The following is a 15,890-nucleotide window of genomic DNA, read 5'->3' on the forward strand; positions in this document are numbered from 1 at the left end:
GCCAATTTTGCGTCATTATTGCACGACGTGACCCATTATAGTCAATGGGTTCCGCTTTACGGCGATTTCCATTTTACGGGGGGGGCCTGGTCCCTAACCCACCGTCTACGCGGGGCCCTACTGTACAGCTACAGCGAATACCGATGGTATTTCCTGGATTAATTTCCATTCTGGTTATGGGAAAGATAAGTGATCATTGGCAATTTCATCTCCTGTTTCTGTTTTTGTTGGAGTTCTCCAGCATTCCTAGCAAGAGGAGGTGGTTCTGATCACCTGTTCATCTGTACATTGGCAAAGAACCTCTCCTACTCTGTCTAATTCCAGCACTTCTTCTCTACGTGCTTTATTAGAGGGATACACTTGATGATTTGCTTTCCCTTGTTGTTCTAGAAAAAAAAGGCAAAATATTGACCATGTGATATCTTTTACAGGAGCATAATCTGGAATGCTTCAGTCCTATCTGGTCAGTATAATAAAGCTTTAGACCATTAACCAATCACTTTTCAAGAGAAACAAAGAGCCCCCTATAAAGCTGGAGAAGGTGCACTCAGTTGTTCTCTCCATGTGGAGGCTAAGCACAAAGAATGGTGAGATGGAAGTGAACTCAATGGCCCCACCCTGACATTGCCACACTTCAATGGCCCACTCTCTCACGTCCACTTGTTCAGCAGCACATCTGCAGAGGGACGCCTATGCCCTGAATACAGCTTGTTGGCACATCGCACAATCGGGAAACCAAATCATACACAATCTCATGGATTGTGTCCTATGTACCTACAGCTGTACATGCATAGGTGCTACTTTGCAGATGTTCCACTGGATACACAGTGAGTAGGGAGGACATCAGAAGCAGGGCCAATGAACTCAGTTCCACACACCCTCCACACAACCTGCTCATAGCTGGAACAACTGAATTGCCATACAATTACTTCTGACAAGGTCTGGGCTAAATATTTATCTTTTCATGCATCTAAATCTGAGCCTTAGCTGCTGGAATATAATTTTAAATTGTCCAAAAATGTTCCATCCTCTATTTCATCTACTATTCAAAAACCTGAACAGCCTAATTTATGATAGCAGTATAGATGTCACACTCATTCACTGTGTTTTGTTTTGTTTTAAAAAAATGGATGTGAGAGAAATGTGAGTTAGAAGTATAGCCAGCAGCCTGGAAAACACATTACAGGGTTTGGAAACCAGAACAACAGATATCTGCATGTTGAACAGTTGAAGTTTGTTCCACTCCATTAGGGTTTGGTTTATGCAACTGACAATTATGTGAGTAACAGATATTTGAGTATAGGCTGTACATCATTTTCCATTTATGATATCCTGGTGTGTGTGTGTTTTCTTTTTTAAACTTAAACCAACAATAGGAAAAATCAAAATGTGACAGCTATGAAATGAGATCCCATAGTAACCACTAAAGAATGCAAGCTCAAATAGAATGCCTGAAAGTTAGCTGCCTGTCTAGGCCCCCATAGGAAAATGCCTTTGTTTTAACAGGTGCTGAACACCTATAGCACCTAAAGAAGTTAATGAGCCCTGTAGTTTCTCAGCCACTGTGGCCATCTAGAAACTACTTTGGGCTACTCACAAGATCTACACTTACCTACTTGATTTAAAAAAAAAAATAGCAAGCAAGCCCTTCCCTTCTCCAAAGCAGTGTGATCTCACAAACTGTTTTTGAGACATCATCATCATCATCATCATTCCACCCTTCCTCCCAGAAGAAGCCCAGAACAGCACATATCTGTTGGGTTCATGATATTAGCTGACTGGTTCTTTGGATCCTGGTCTTATGAAAATTAGCTCATATCCTCAAAGGCTCCATTACCGGTTTTAAAGGTTTAAATTGTTTGGTTGAAATTAAAATTTAGGATTATGATGCCTCTGCTAATTTTTCCAGCTGAAGTTCAGTCCAGAAGACTGCATAACTGCCTTAGTACATACATAGAAGGAGCCCTTGAGATGTTCCTTGAAATATATAGGCCCCTTTCATATATACATCTACTCATTCTTTTGATTATCATAGACATGGTAGTTTTCTACCTTCCATTTGACCATGCTGTATTTCCAGTGTAGTATGTCTTCCTCGCCTGAAGGGGAAATGGTCAGACAAGGCACTGATGTCTATCAACTTGGAGGGGTTTAAAAGAGGATTAGACAAATGCATGAAGGAGAAGGCTATCGATGGCTACTAACCATGATGGCTGTGTTCTGCTTCCACATTCAGTGCTACTAAACACCTGTTGCTAAAAACTGGAGGAGGAGAGTACTGTTGTGCTCAGGTCCTGCGTGCAGGCTTTCCGTAGGCATCTGGTTGGCTACTGTGAGAACAGAATGCTGGACTAGATGGGCCACTGGCCTGATCCAGCAGGCTCTTCTTATGGTCTTTAGACAGTCCATGGACCCTCCCAGAGCTTGGAAAAGTTACTTTTTTTGAACTACAACTCCCATCAGCCCAATTCAGTGGCCATGCTGGCTGGGGCTGATGGGAGTTGTAGTTCAAAACAGTAACTTTTCCAAGCTCTGGACCCTCCTCTCCCTCTCCCTAACATAATAAAAGGCATTTGTGCAAGTTCACTTCTAAATATAAATACAGTGTTTGTGGCCTATGGGTAATGTATGTGAAAATAAGGGATTGTTAGATCAGACTAGGGTTGCCAGGTCTCCGGTTTTCGGCCGGAGACTCAGGGAAAAAGGGTCCGTCTCCGGCCTCCGGCAATACTTGTTTTAAAAAGGTGGATCTCCGGTTTTCATTGGCCCCCTCAGCCACGCATGCGTGATTGACCACGCATACGTTGGGCTGCGGCTGGCCGACTTCCGCTCTTTATCATTCAGGCTGCTCAGGCAGGCAGGACTTGAGCAGCCGCCACAGTGAGGGAGAGGGACCTCTCCAGCAGCAGCAGCCCTTGCCCGCTCCCGCCACCACCCACCCACAGAACATACAGGTGAGGCGCGTGCGTGAGGGTGATGATCTGATGGCCCATGGGTGGGTGGAGGCGAGCGGTGGCAGCGGAAGCTAGGCTGGGCCAGCCTGGCTCTCTTAGCCCCGGCCCGGACTCGGAGCCAGTTACCCTGGGGCTCAGGCTGCTGCAGTCTCTGGTTGGGGGCGGGGGGGCCCATCGTGGCCGCTGCTGTGGGTGGAGGCAAGTGGTGGCAGTGGAGCCCAGGCTGGGCCGGCTCCCTCTTAGCCCCGGCCCGGTCCGGATTCGGAACCAGAGCCAGTTCCCCTGGGGCTCAGGCAGGCTGCAGTCTCTGGTTGGGGGGGCATCACACAGCCGCTGCCGCGCCCAGCGTCTCAAGACGAGGCCCACGCCAGCGGGTGAAGCCGGCGGCCGTCCTTTCCCAAGCCTCCTGCTGAGCCTGTAGGCTGCGTCGGCCCATCTCGGCAGCGGTTGCTAGGAGATGGGCGACGCAGCTTGTCAGCCTCAGCAGGAGCCGTGGAGGGCAGGCCGGGCCGGCTCCTTTTTAGCCCCGGAGCCGGTTCCCCTGCTCCGGAAAGGACGGCCGCCGGCTTCACCCCTCCTGCTGTGGGTGCCGCTGGGCAGCAGTGGCCGCGATGCCCCCCCCAGCGGCGCCAAGCAGGAGGGGCGAAGCGGCCGGCCGTCCGGAGCAGGAGAACCGGCTGGCGTGGGCCTCGTCTTGAGACGCTGGGTGCGGCAGTGGCCGTGTGATGCCCCCCCCAACCAGAGACTGCAGCCTGCCTGAGCCCCAGAGGAACTGGCTCTGGTTCCGAATCCGGACCGGGCCGGGGCTAAGAGGGAGCCGGCCCAGCCTGGGCTCCACTGCCACCACTCGCCTCCACCCACGGCAGCGACCGCGATGGGCCCCCCCGCCCCCAACCAGAGACTGCAGCAGCCTGAGCCCCAGGGTAACTGGCTCCGAGTCCGGGCCGGGGCTAAGAGAGCCAAGGCTGGCCCAGCCTAGCCTCCGCTGCCACCGCTCGCCTCCACCCACCCATGGGCCATCAGATCATCACCCTCACGCACGCGCCTCACCTGTATGTTCTGTGGGTGCCTTTTTTGTAGTTTTATTTTTACTATTTAAGTTTGGAAATGATGCCAAATTTTTGTATCTCTTTAATCAATGTGTTATATTTGGGGATATATATTGCATTATATATTGATGTGTATATCAATATATACTGATATGTATTACACTTACACAAACACATTAAAAGGGTGAGAATTCTAGCCTTTTGCATACTACATAGCCTCTTCATAGAGCTCCCAAGCAGTGATATCTTGGTGTTGTGATGTACAGAAATGGAGAATATACCCTGGATTCCTGATTTTATTTTACTGGGGTGAGGTGGGGGTGATTTGCAGCACTGAATTTTTCTGAACAGAACACTTACAGATTTTCTGACAGTTGGCTGACTCCTGATACTAAACAATTGCACCAGCTTATCTGCCAATAGGTCAGTGGTGCCTTTAACCGCATCAATCCATCTCTTGTTTGGCCTTCCTCTTTTTCTACTCCCTTCTGTTTTTCCCAGCATTATTGTCTTTTCTAGTGAATCGTGTCTTCTCATTATGTGTCCAAAGTATGATAACCTCAGTTTCATCATTTTAGCTTCTAGTGATAGTTCTGGTTTAATTTGTTCGGACACCCAATTATTTGTCTGTTTTGCCTAGAATGTCCTCCCTTGTCCTTAACATGGCTGCAACCGTATCTACTCAGAAGTAAGTCCTATTGAGTTCTATGGGGCTTAGTTCCTTAATAAGCATGTTTATAATTGCTGCCTTCAGGAGCATCCATCTGTGCTCCCATCTAACATCTCTGCAACACTAGGCTCCTTTCTTCCAATAATGGCCTGGCCTGAGGACACGTAAACACTTCTTGCCAGAAGCAAGGAAGCTAGATTAAATGTTCCCTAAAGGTGTTGAACTGTGACCTGGGAGACCAGGGTTCAAATCCCCACACAGCCATGAAGCTCACTGGGTGACCTTGGGCCAGTCACTGCCTCTCAGACTCAGAGGAAGGCAATAGTAAACCACCTCTGTCTGAATACTGCTTACCATGAAGACCCTATCTGGGACTAACTTGAAGGCAGTCCATTTCCATTTTGCATCACCCTAAGCTTGTGAGAAAGAATGACCTTGTCACTTCAGATGGACCTAGGAACACCCTATTTTAGGTAAGATTTCTATTTTAATCTCCAGAGAATTTTTTTTTGAATGGCATGCTCCAAGCAACTGTGGTTGATACAATGTATCATGCTTAATGATAACACTAGGGCCCGCCCCATGATGTCACTAGGGCCTGCCCCATGATGTCACTAGGGCCTGCCCCGTGACATCACTAGGGCCCGCCCTGTGACGTCACTAGGGCCCGCCCCATGACATCACTAGGGCCCGCCCCGTGACATCACTAGGGCCCGCCCCCATTTTCTCAGGTGTTTGGATGGCTCCGACCTGGCAACCCTAGATCAGACTAAAGGTTTACGTGGCTGACGGCATAAAATAACAGAACGCACAAGTACCAGACTATTTCCAAAATAGATGAACATCTGAGCAAAACTAGTTGTGGTTCAATTTTGTGATGCTTTTAAAAAATGGCTCCCTCTCTCTATAGGCCTGCTTCTTAAAAGCCCCCAACACATTGCAAGTAATTGACTGGGGCAGTTTGGAAGCATTAGTTTTGTTAAATGCAAACGTTTTTAGAAATTGAATAATCAGACCAATATTTTAAATTGTGTGTGTCATTCTAAGCTGTCTTGAGCATTTTCCTACAGGAAGATGGGGTATCAATATTATAACAAATGAATGAAGGGCTTTGACACAGCACGAAAACAGTGGCTAACTTTATTTGGCCCAAGAGCTGCATTCACCTACATCCAATCTGAGGGCCATATGCCAGCAGTGGATGTGGCCAAAACTGGGTGTGTCCACTCTCTCAGCACACACAGGCAGACACACACAGGCATACACTCACAAGTGCCCTCCCTGCAGCTCAGCAGGAGAGGTTTTATCACCCCTTCTCCACACATCAAAGATCAGTCTAATGATCAGGGAGGGGATGTTTTCCATCCCCATCAGGGCACTGAGCACCATGCTTTGAATTTGGTTTCTTTTTGCCACCACTAGCACCAAAATCAATGGGTTCTGGGGAGAGCAGAAAAATTGCTAGGAGAAGGCAGATCAGACTCCTGGACATTATACTGTAATGAGCATGGCGGTTGGGATGAATGATTTCTGTGGGTCACCTTTCCAGCCTCTGATTTGGAATCCTGTGCCTTGGAATGAGGAACTCTCTCCTGGTCAAATGAGTCTTTTGTTAACCAAATAGATTGGCCAGGTAAGATAATGGGCCAATCAGCTGCCTAGCAACGGTGAATGGGCCAGGGAGACCCTTTTGTCATTGAAACTCTTCAGGATCTCTCCCCTCCTGGAGCCCAGCAGAGGCTTGTAGTTTTGAGTTTTGTGTAGAGAATTGCTGGGAGCTGGAAGGCAGGCAGAGAGAGACTGGCTCTCTGCACCATGGCCTTTGGGGTGCCTCATGCAACCCAGATGGATATTGGACTGCTGATGCATTGAACCCCTCCATCCTTGAGCTCAGGTTGGAATGCGTGTAAATAAATAAATCATATTTCATAAAGACACTGCAGTCTCCACTGACCTTCTTCCCCAAAGGAAACCAAACCCTGGAGGAGCGCAGGGACCCCTGAAATCTCACTGCTGGGAGATTGGGGGAGGTGTGCAACACTAGGGTCAGGAGTGGGATTGAGTTTCCTGGGAGAAGCATTGGGAGCAAGGTGTGCCTGAGTCAAGATGGAGGAGATAACAGCAACCCTCCTGGGACAGATGAAATCGATGTTCCAGCAGCAAGCAGAACAGATTGAGAATAGTCAGCCAGAGCACAGGCAGTGGGACCAGCAGCAAAGGCAACGTGAGCGCCAAGAGGAACAGGAGCAAAGACAATGAGACCGCCAGGAGCACTGGCAACGAATGAGGGGGATATTGGGAAGTACCTTTGAAGAGGAAAAGGAGACCCTGTGTGAGGAGGTGAGAGCCCTGCCTGATCAGCCGCTACAAGAGGTCGAGGGTGACTTGGGAGTCCAGCTGCAGAGCACCCAGACTGGGGTGGCTAAAGACATCCAGAAAGGGATGGGCAGCTGGAGGGTTTGGACTGTGAGGAGTTGCAGTCAGTAGCGGAGGAGGAAGAAGAGGCTTTGATTGTCCAGGAGCCTGCCAGGGGGGAAGACACCAGAAAGCTGGAGGTAAAGCCCCAAGATTTGAAGGAGGAGAGGCTGGAAAATGAAGAGGAAGAGGCCTCAGAAGAAAGTGGAGTAGAGGCTGGAGAAGAGGTGCTGCTGATAGATTTCTCTGCTCCCTGTGTGCCTGCTGTTAAGGAAGTAGTGCAGGAGGAAGAAAAAGCCTTGGAGAAAGGTGAACCAGAGGCTGGAGAAGAGCAGCTGTCAATAGATCTCTTCGCCCCGTGTGTGCTAGCTGTGGAAGGGAAAGTGCAGGAGGAAAAGTTGGAGGCGTGTGTTTGAGAGGAGCTGCCAGCACCTGGAGAAATGGCTGTGCAAGAAAAGGTGCAGCAGGAGCAGCCTGAGAAGGGAGTTGAAGTCCAAGAGGAGCTCCCAGCGCCTGGAGAAATGGGTGAGATAAAATCCCCAATTGACTTTGCCCCTTGGGTGTCCCATAATGGTCTTAGAGGGTGGGATGCAGCTCCTATGATGGGTGCAGTCCCTGGGCAAATTGCAGCAGTGAGAGGCACCCAGCGCCCTGTGAGTTTGGAGGGCAAGAGACACTGGGAGGGTTACCTGCCTATGTTTGGGCCCATGTTTTACACTGGAGATTGTGAGGGAGAACAGAGAAGATTTCTTTCTGCCAACCTGGGTGGGCTAGGCCAGCTAATCCTTAAGAAGATGCCCCCAGATATAGACTTGTGGCAGAACTTTGATTTGGAGTTTGGGACAGGAGACGAAGTGGACTGGCGTACAGACTTTTCCCAGGGCAGAGAGTAGAAAGAAAATGGCTACAGCCTGCCATGTGCTGATGAGGAAACAAATCTGTTCCTGGAGAGGAGTCCCAACCCCCTGCAGGCAGCAGCAGGGATCAGCTTGGACTGGGAACTTCATGAAGCCCCAAGACAAAGCACCATGTGGTCGACCGCATGGTTTGGGGGTGGGGGTTATGCATATGGGACTGTGTACTAATTAGCTGTAGGAATTCTTCTGATGGTATTGCCTTTTTGAAATGCTGTTGATTTGTGCTTTTGCATGCGTGTGGGGATATGAGCTGTTGAATGCTTTTTAGGAATTATGTTGATAGGTTTTTGCAATAAGGTTTTAATGTTAAGATTTACTATTCTGTGACTGTTGCATTGTGGGTGTATGTACAACTGTTTAGGGGGGCTCCAAGAAAGAAGAGGAAGCCTAAAGAGAGAGCAGTTAATTGAAGATGTGCTATAAGGGAATGGACTGTTTTTGTACTGTGCGGAAATGAGACTGTAATATGACTATGCTTTTAATGATGTATATTTCAATGTCTTACTAACCTGTACCTGTTATTTCTTTGTAGGAAAAGTGGTTATTCTGTTGTTTGTTTGCAGGTCTGGGACAGACCTTTTTCAGAGAAGGGGGTAGTGTTATGAGCATGGGGGTTGGGATGGATGATTCCTGTGGGTCACCTTTCCAGCCTCTGATTTGGAATCCTGTGCCTTGGAATGAGGAACTCTCTCCTGGTCAAATGAGTCTTTTGTTAACCAAATAGATTGGCCAGGTAAGGTAATGGGCTGATCAGTTGCCTAGCAATGGTGAATGGGCCAGGGAGACCCTTTTGTCATTGAAACTCTCAAGGAGAGGATCCCCCCCACTCCTGACAGCTAGCAGAAGTTGTGCTTGTAGTTTGAATGTGTCTAGAGAATTGCTGGGAACTGGAAGGCAGGCAGAGAGACTGACTGTCTGCACCATGCCCTTTGGGGTGCCTCATGCAACCCAGATGGATATTGGACTGCTGATGCATTGAACCCCTCCATCCTTGAGCTCAGGTTGGAATGTGTGTAAATAAATAAACCATATTTCATAAAGACAGTCTCCACTGACCTTCTTCCCCAAAGGAAACCAAACCCTGGAGGAGCGCAGGGACCCCCAAAATCTCACCGCTCGGATATTGGGGGAGGCGTGCAACAGTACAGACATAAGCTATCCCTGCAGTAAAAGATTGGCTACTAGGAATCTGGTATTTGTTTATTTGTTTATTTTCTTTGTTTTTGGTAAAATATTTTTTCTTCCCTTTTTTTATGAAGAAAACTGAGGATTTTGACTGAGGCTGTTTTGTTTTGAGGAAGTTGTTTTTCACAGTAAATACACTGATCCAAATTCTACAGCGGATTCAAATGAGTGGAGATGGGGGTTGGGATGGATGATTCCTGTGGGTCACAGCTTTTAAAGATACAGACGACCTCTTGGAGGTCTTTAAAAGCTGTGCAGGGGGAAGGGAGAATTCCACCTTGTGGTTTTTCCCATTACAGTGTTGCAAGAACACCTGCACTTGGCTGACTTTCTCTTCTCCTAAAGATACAGGATCAGTCTCAGGCCCTGAACCTGGCAACCCTAGTTTGGACCATATCAGGCACCATCACTTCTCCAATCCCTCTACTTATAGTACGTTTCCTTGTGTGCAAGCATCTGCTGATCACTCAGAGCACCTACCAGGGGTTAGCCACAGAAAAAACACTGTTTAGGCAGGATGTTAAGAAGAATGTTTGTGTCTAGATAAATCCAGGCCTCTTCTCTTCCCCTTTGCCTCACCTTTGTCCCACTGAGGGCCACTGACAGATTTGAAACTGCTGTTGCAAGGACACAAACAGAGGACACTCAGACATTGATCAGTGTATAATGCCACTAGGGTTGTAATTTACAGGACCTGAGAAGGCTTATGTACCTTTAAGTGCTGCATATAAGGCAGAGTTTCATCAGGTGCAGCTTTTTCTATCACAATGTTACAGTGATGGATGAAGCCAGGCCTGAAACAATTTTCATTTTTATGTGGAAGGTACAAGAGCTTGGCCTTGGTAGTCCTAAGTGTCATCACTGAGGAGTCCATCCATGTCCAAAAGTGATAGCAGAATTCCCAATGCCAGTCTGTGAATTTTGGTGCGTATAGTAAAAATATAAGTTTGAGAGCTTGCCAGGTTTTAGCGAAATTGCATCAGAAAGCATGCTATGTGGCATATCTCAGTAGTCAGTCTCAGGCGTCATAACCATTTGAAGTCAATCTATTGAATGGGAAACCAATTGCTTGTTTCTGAATAATGTAGCCTGCTGTTCTACTAAGCGGAAAGGCAACATAAATTCCTCTGATGAATTGCACATTGGAGATTACAGACCGAACTATTCCAACCACGTCTTTCATCCTCATCTGACAGGTGACAACCTAATCCTTTGCTTATGACCCAGCATGGAACTGCCTGTGTGCTTAATACAAATTCACCATTATAGCTTTGCGTCAAGATTAGGCTTCAGGAATGGGGAAGCAGCCAATACTTTGTTAAATTATGCACACATGGAAACTTAGTGATAAGAGTGTCTTGAGGAAATCCAAAATGTTTTATCTACAGTTTCTACAGACATCGTGTGGTCTGTGTGTGGTCTATTTATCATACATGAAAAGCTTTTGTCTTAGTAGGCTAGGATAGCTTGCAGAGGAGAGGAGAGGAGGCGAAGAGGGTTCAGCTCTGATGCTAATGACCTGCCAGCCCAGTTATAGAAATCAGATCCATTCTGGTCTGTGGTGCTGGAGTGTTAACTGAGATCAGCTGCAGCCCATGAAGGTTAGCTGATCTTCAGAGGGGTAATGTTGGGAGCTTGAATATACCAGCTTGGGGGAAGGCATTGAGCTTACTCAGTGAAGCCTAGAAGAGGTGAGGTGGTGTACTTGCTATGATGATGCTTATTATCTGTTTCTAAAAGTATGCACCTTGAAGTCACTTGGAATGGTCTTGGAGGTAGGCATATGGAACTGTGCACTTGTCTTTTGAAGCCTCTTTTTCCTGGCTGTCTCCAGGCTGGTTTCCCCCCCCCCTTCATTCTGTACTGTCAATAGAATGGAAACTTACTGTGCATCATATGAATGTGTTATCTCAAACAATTCTTGATGTAGCAAGGAAAGGGAAAGACTTTCACCTCAATATTTACATTAAATGTTTTCTTGTTCTGAATAGGGAAATAGCCATTAATTCTTTGAATATTGAGTATTTAGCTGGGAAAATAAGTGGTCTTTACAGGACATGTAGTAGTAAGCTATTTTAAGTCCCTGTGGGTTTTTTTTTTCTTCAGAGACTCTTGTACATATTATTACTGGTTCAAATACATAGGATACATAGTTACATGGGTAACCAGCCAGATGGGTGACTAATAATAATAATAATAATAATAATAATAATAATAATAATAATAATAATAATAATAATAATAATAATAATAATAATAATAATAATAATAATAATAATAATAATAATAATAATAATAATAATAATAATAATAATAATAATAATAATAATAATAATAATAATAATAATAATAATAATAATAATAATAATAATAATAATAATAATAATAATAATAATAATAATAATAATAATAATAATAATAATAATAATAATAATAATAATAATAATAATAATAATAATAATAATAATAATAATAATAATAATAATAATAATAATAATAATAATAATAATAATAATAATAATAATAATAATAATAATAATAATAATAATAATAATAATAATAATAATAATAATAATAATAATAATAATAATAATAATAATAATAATAATAATAATAATAATAATAATAATAATAGGAGCTCTCTTGAGAACTCGTTGAAAACAGGTGCCTCTCTATTTATTTATTTATTTATTGCACTTGTATATCGCCCCATAGCCGAAGCTCTCTGAGCAGTTTACAGCAATCAAAAAATCTAAGATTCCTAGGAATCTTTTTCCTTTAACAATACCATCTGATGCACATTTAATTGACACCTTAAAGGCTAAGGCTGTAGTCCAATACATGTCTGCTCAGAAGTAAGCTCTATTGGGTTCAATGGGACTTACTCCCAGGTAAGTATGTATTGGCTTGAAGCCTAAATATATTATGCTGCTTTTAGGAAATAAGTGAAGTTCTTGGAATAGATTGAATATATTCTAACAAGGGATAGAAAGATCTGCCCATTTTGGTTCTCTTGTTTTCTCATTTTTTCCAATCTGAAATTAAGTTTTTCACATTTTTGCAGTAATTTGAAGGGGTTTTTCCTCATGAAAATTCTTCAGCATTTTAGTGCAAATTACTCTTCTTAAACACGTTTTTGTGTGTCGTTTTGTCTAACGTACACATTTTGGCAAGCTATGTCTCCTAATATAATGCATTTTTGTATGTTATTTTTACTGATGTATTTATTTTTATGCACACTTTCTCTTAATATATGCATTTTGTAAGTTTTGATTGAAGAACTGCATTGCAAAATTCAAATAAGTAAACATTTCAAAGGATGGCTGTGTTTCGGATCTCATACTGTTTCGGAAAGTGCAGATTTGATAGATTCTGCTTTAAATGTGAAAGTTTAATTTCTCCCTCGTTCTAGTATAAAGCCACTACAGGACATGCACAGCCTAGGTGATGATGTGAGACAGTGTGTCAATCCACCAGTGTCTGTTATATTACATTTTGTCCCATATTTGGAGCATTTCCAAATGAGGTACAAGACTGTAGCCACACTTCAAATGGCTGCCCTCCCCAAATACAATTGCCCTCTTCAAAAACCATGAGCAATTCAGGCAGATAGTAATGGTGTCAACACTACAGAGTTTCTTCTTTCAGTCTTCTTGTCAACTAATTTTACGTGTACGATCGCTAAACAATATTCTACAATGACTAGCATTTCAGTTGTTTCAGTTCCTGAAATGGATAAACTGGAATTGCATTTTATTCCCCTTGAGACTTGATATATTTGTAACTTTCTGAGATTTCATGGTATATAAAAATGTAGCTGTTATTTTTCTGTTAAAGAATTTTCCTCCTTTTCCTTTTTATTGGCCCCTTCTCTCCCACTCACAAAGCCGCAGATGCTCTGTTACAGTGATGTCAGCCCTGCTACATGGTCCAGCTGCTTGGAGGTTTCTGTGGAAAGTTCAAACCTTGTGTGTGTGATACTGTAAATCATAACGCTTGCATATTACAGATAGCGTTAAGTGTAATTTTAATGGCGGTTCTGTAAGTTTAAAGAATACTGAGGAGTATTTAATCTTTCTGTTGGTGATAATTTAATTGCAGACTTCCCAGTTATTTTGTTCCCAGAGATGGTTCAAAGACTCTTGCCTCCCTTGCATGTTCCCTTTTCCGCCCCCGCCCCCCAGTCTTCTGTGATTTTTGGAAAAAGCAGAGATTTTCTTAGTAAGACAATATGTATTTTAAGTAGAGACGTCTGAGTGGAAATATGCTTTTGTCCACATCTACACATGGTCAAGTCCTCATTTAACTTCAGCCTTCCCTGCCAGACCACCAAACTGAAAACATCTATTCTGGATTTGAGCGTTACATGTCACAGCATGTTATATTGAATTGATGTACAGATTAGCACAGAAGTAGACCACAGTACCATTGAGAGGAGAACACTGGGATGTGCCTCTGTTAAAAGAGCTCCGGTGTCTGCTAGAAAGCCCTCATCCCTACTAACACGGCAAGAAGAGCCTTTCAGAGGAGCCTTTGATATGGGATACAATTTCTAAGTCGCTGATTCTTCTACATCATGAGCAGTAATTTCCCCCTGCATGTTCTCTTATCTGCAAATTGAATTGAAAGACTGTATTGAATAAAATATACACACAGTTTTAAAAAAGTTCTCTACTGTCTTCTATTAACAGTGGCCACACATACATCCCACAAATGTGAATGTCGGAAGCTGCCTTACACTGAGTCAGACAGTTAGTCTGTTTATCTCGGTATTGTCCCCATTGACCGGCAGAGGCTATCCAAAGTTTCAGATGGGGGATGTTCCCAGCCCTACCTGGAGATGCTGGGGATTGAATCTGGGACCTTCTTTAGCTAATGCAGATGCAACACCTCTGAGCTGTCCATAGTGAAGATGGCCTTGATCTTTAAAGGGACTCAGTGGATGAAATTCCTTGTTACTTTAGAGATGAAGTCTGGAATCCTATGTACGCATACCTGGGAGTAAGCTCTATTGAACATAGTAGGAGTTACATCTGAGTAAACATGCATATTTACATATGTAAGCATACACAAAAGTAATATGCTTCCCATATTGTGCCTAGCTTCTGCAGCAGCTGGCCCTGGGGTGCCAGAGACTCTTGGAGCAGGGATTGGAGTGCACTGTTGCTCCTACACCTCTGCAAGGATGGTGGCTTGGTGGAGGGCTGGGGGAAAAGGAGGCTCTCTAGACTCTTGCTGATGCCCTGGCTGAGATATGGAAGCTGAGTTTGGGCACTTGCAGTTGAGAGGAGCTGACCCCACATGAGAAAAACCAGCTTGGAGCATTGTTACTATCCCTGGCTGAGAAAGAAGAGGGTGGGTGGGCAACAGGCTGGGGACAGCATGGTCCAGCTTAAGTGCTTGTAAATTCTAGAAGCAAGTTCTATTGACTTCCATGGCACAGTTAAGCACATGCTTACATCTTTGTAAGCACGATAGACAGAGATGATGTCTGTTGTTAGTATGCTGCCAAAGCTTCCTGTGGCTGTATGGGGGTGGTGTTTTATTGTTTTGTTTTTGTAGTATATGTTGTTTTGGTTTTTAATAGTGTTGTAAGTTGCTTGGAGACCTTTGGATATCGACTCATAAATCTAATAAATAATAATAATAATCTTTGTCACAGAAATCAGTGGGATGCAGTTATTGTGACATTGGTTGGATTGCACCATTTGTTAACTGAGGTCACTACAATTTGTGGATGGGGCCCTCTTGACTGTACCACAACCTACAAAGACTCATCTGGTAAGGGTCCTGAGGAGGACCTTCTCTGTTGTGGCACCTACTTTGTGAATTGCTATCCCTGTTGTGATCAGGTGGGGACCAACCATAGAGTGTTTCCACTGTCAGTTGAGGACACATCTGTTTACTCAGGTTCTTCCTTCCTGTTGGTACTGATACTTGGGATAGTTTTACTGATGACTGTTTTTATTGAGTTGTGTTTTTGTGATGTGAACAGCTTTGGTAAATGAAAGGTGGCATAGATTTTCTTTCAAGAAATGAATGAATTGTTGTGATTTGAACTTACGTGCATCCTTCACCATATCTTGTAACCTGACAGAATAATTTCTGTATGGGGCTGAGAGGAACCAGCATCCAGCAGTAAATACATGGACCAGTGTTCACTTCTACAACAAGTGTGTAAATACATGCAACAGCTTGCCACTCACTTTGTCTGTGGTTCTCTGGATCAGGACTGATATTTCAGTTAATTATTGACTCTATGTCCACAGGTCCTTTGTTATCCAGCAAATTCAAAACAGCAATCTCTTCATGGTGGTAGTAAGTAATGAATGTGACTGTGAGTCTGTTTTGCCAATTACAATGGAACCAATAGAAATAAGGTATATCCTTTACTTTGACCTAGGCTGGACCTGAACAAGCAATGCTAAATAATACTAAAAGTGTCTGAAGTAATGGCTTACCAATTTACCTTAAACAAAAAACAAATGGGATTCCGTTACCAAGAAAGCCAAATTTTGAATGTTTGTTGTGAATTCAACAGGAGCAGCTTGCCTGGTGGGGTGGAATTGCAGCAATAGCCACCTGGCAGCAACGTCACTGCTACTTACTGGGAGGGGAGAGTCGAGACTGTGACAAGGTCAGGGCTGTGCAGGTTCAGTGGCAGAGCTTCACCCGAGCCTCACCCCTCACCTTCTTGGTA

General features: G+C 44.2%; 1 protein-coding gene across 7 annotated transcripts in view; it reads left to right on the forward strand.

Annotated features, from left to right (window-relative positions):
• CACNA2D3 (calcium voltage-gated channel auxiliary subunit alpha2delta 3) overlaps positions 1–15,890 on the forward strand; it is a 1,117,495-nt gene that overhangs the window by 937,098 nt on the left and 164,507 nt on the right. For 3 of the 7 annotated variants that reach the window (XM_061618247.1, XM_061618248.1, XM_061618246.1), the window contains exon 35: positions 15,460–15,508. The exons of 1 other annotated variant lie outside the window; for it this stretch is intronic. In XM_061618247.1, coding sequence (XP_061474231.1) covers positions 15,460–15,508 — 49 coding nt within the window. Of the gene's footprint in view, positions 1–15,459; positions 15,573–15,890 lie in introns of all 7 variants that reach the window. 3 more of the 7 variants (XM_061618245.1, XM_061618244.1, XM_061618243.1) reach the window with 2 other exon arrangements.

Source organism: Rhineura floridana, chromosome 3 (assembly GCF_030035675.1).
Source record: "Rhineura floridana isolate rRhiFlo1 chromosome 3, rRhiFlo1.hap2, whole genome shotgun sequence".
NCBI classification, from domain to species: domain Eukaryota; kingdom Metazoa; phylum Chordata; class Lepidosauria; order Squamata; family Rhineuridae; genus Rhineura; species Rhineura floridana.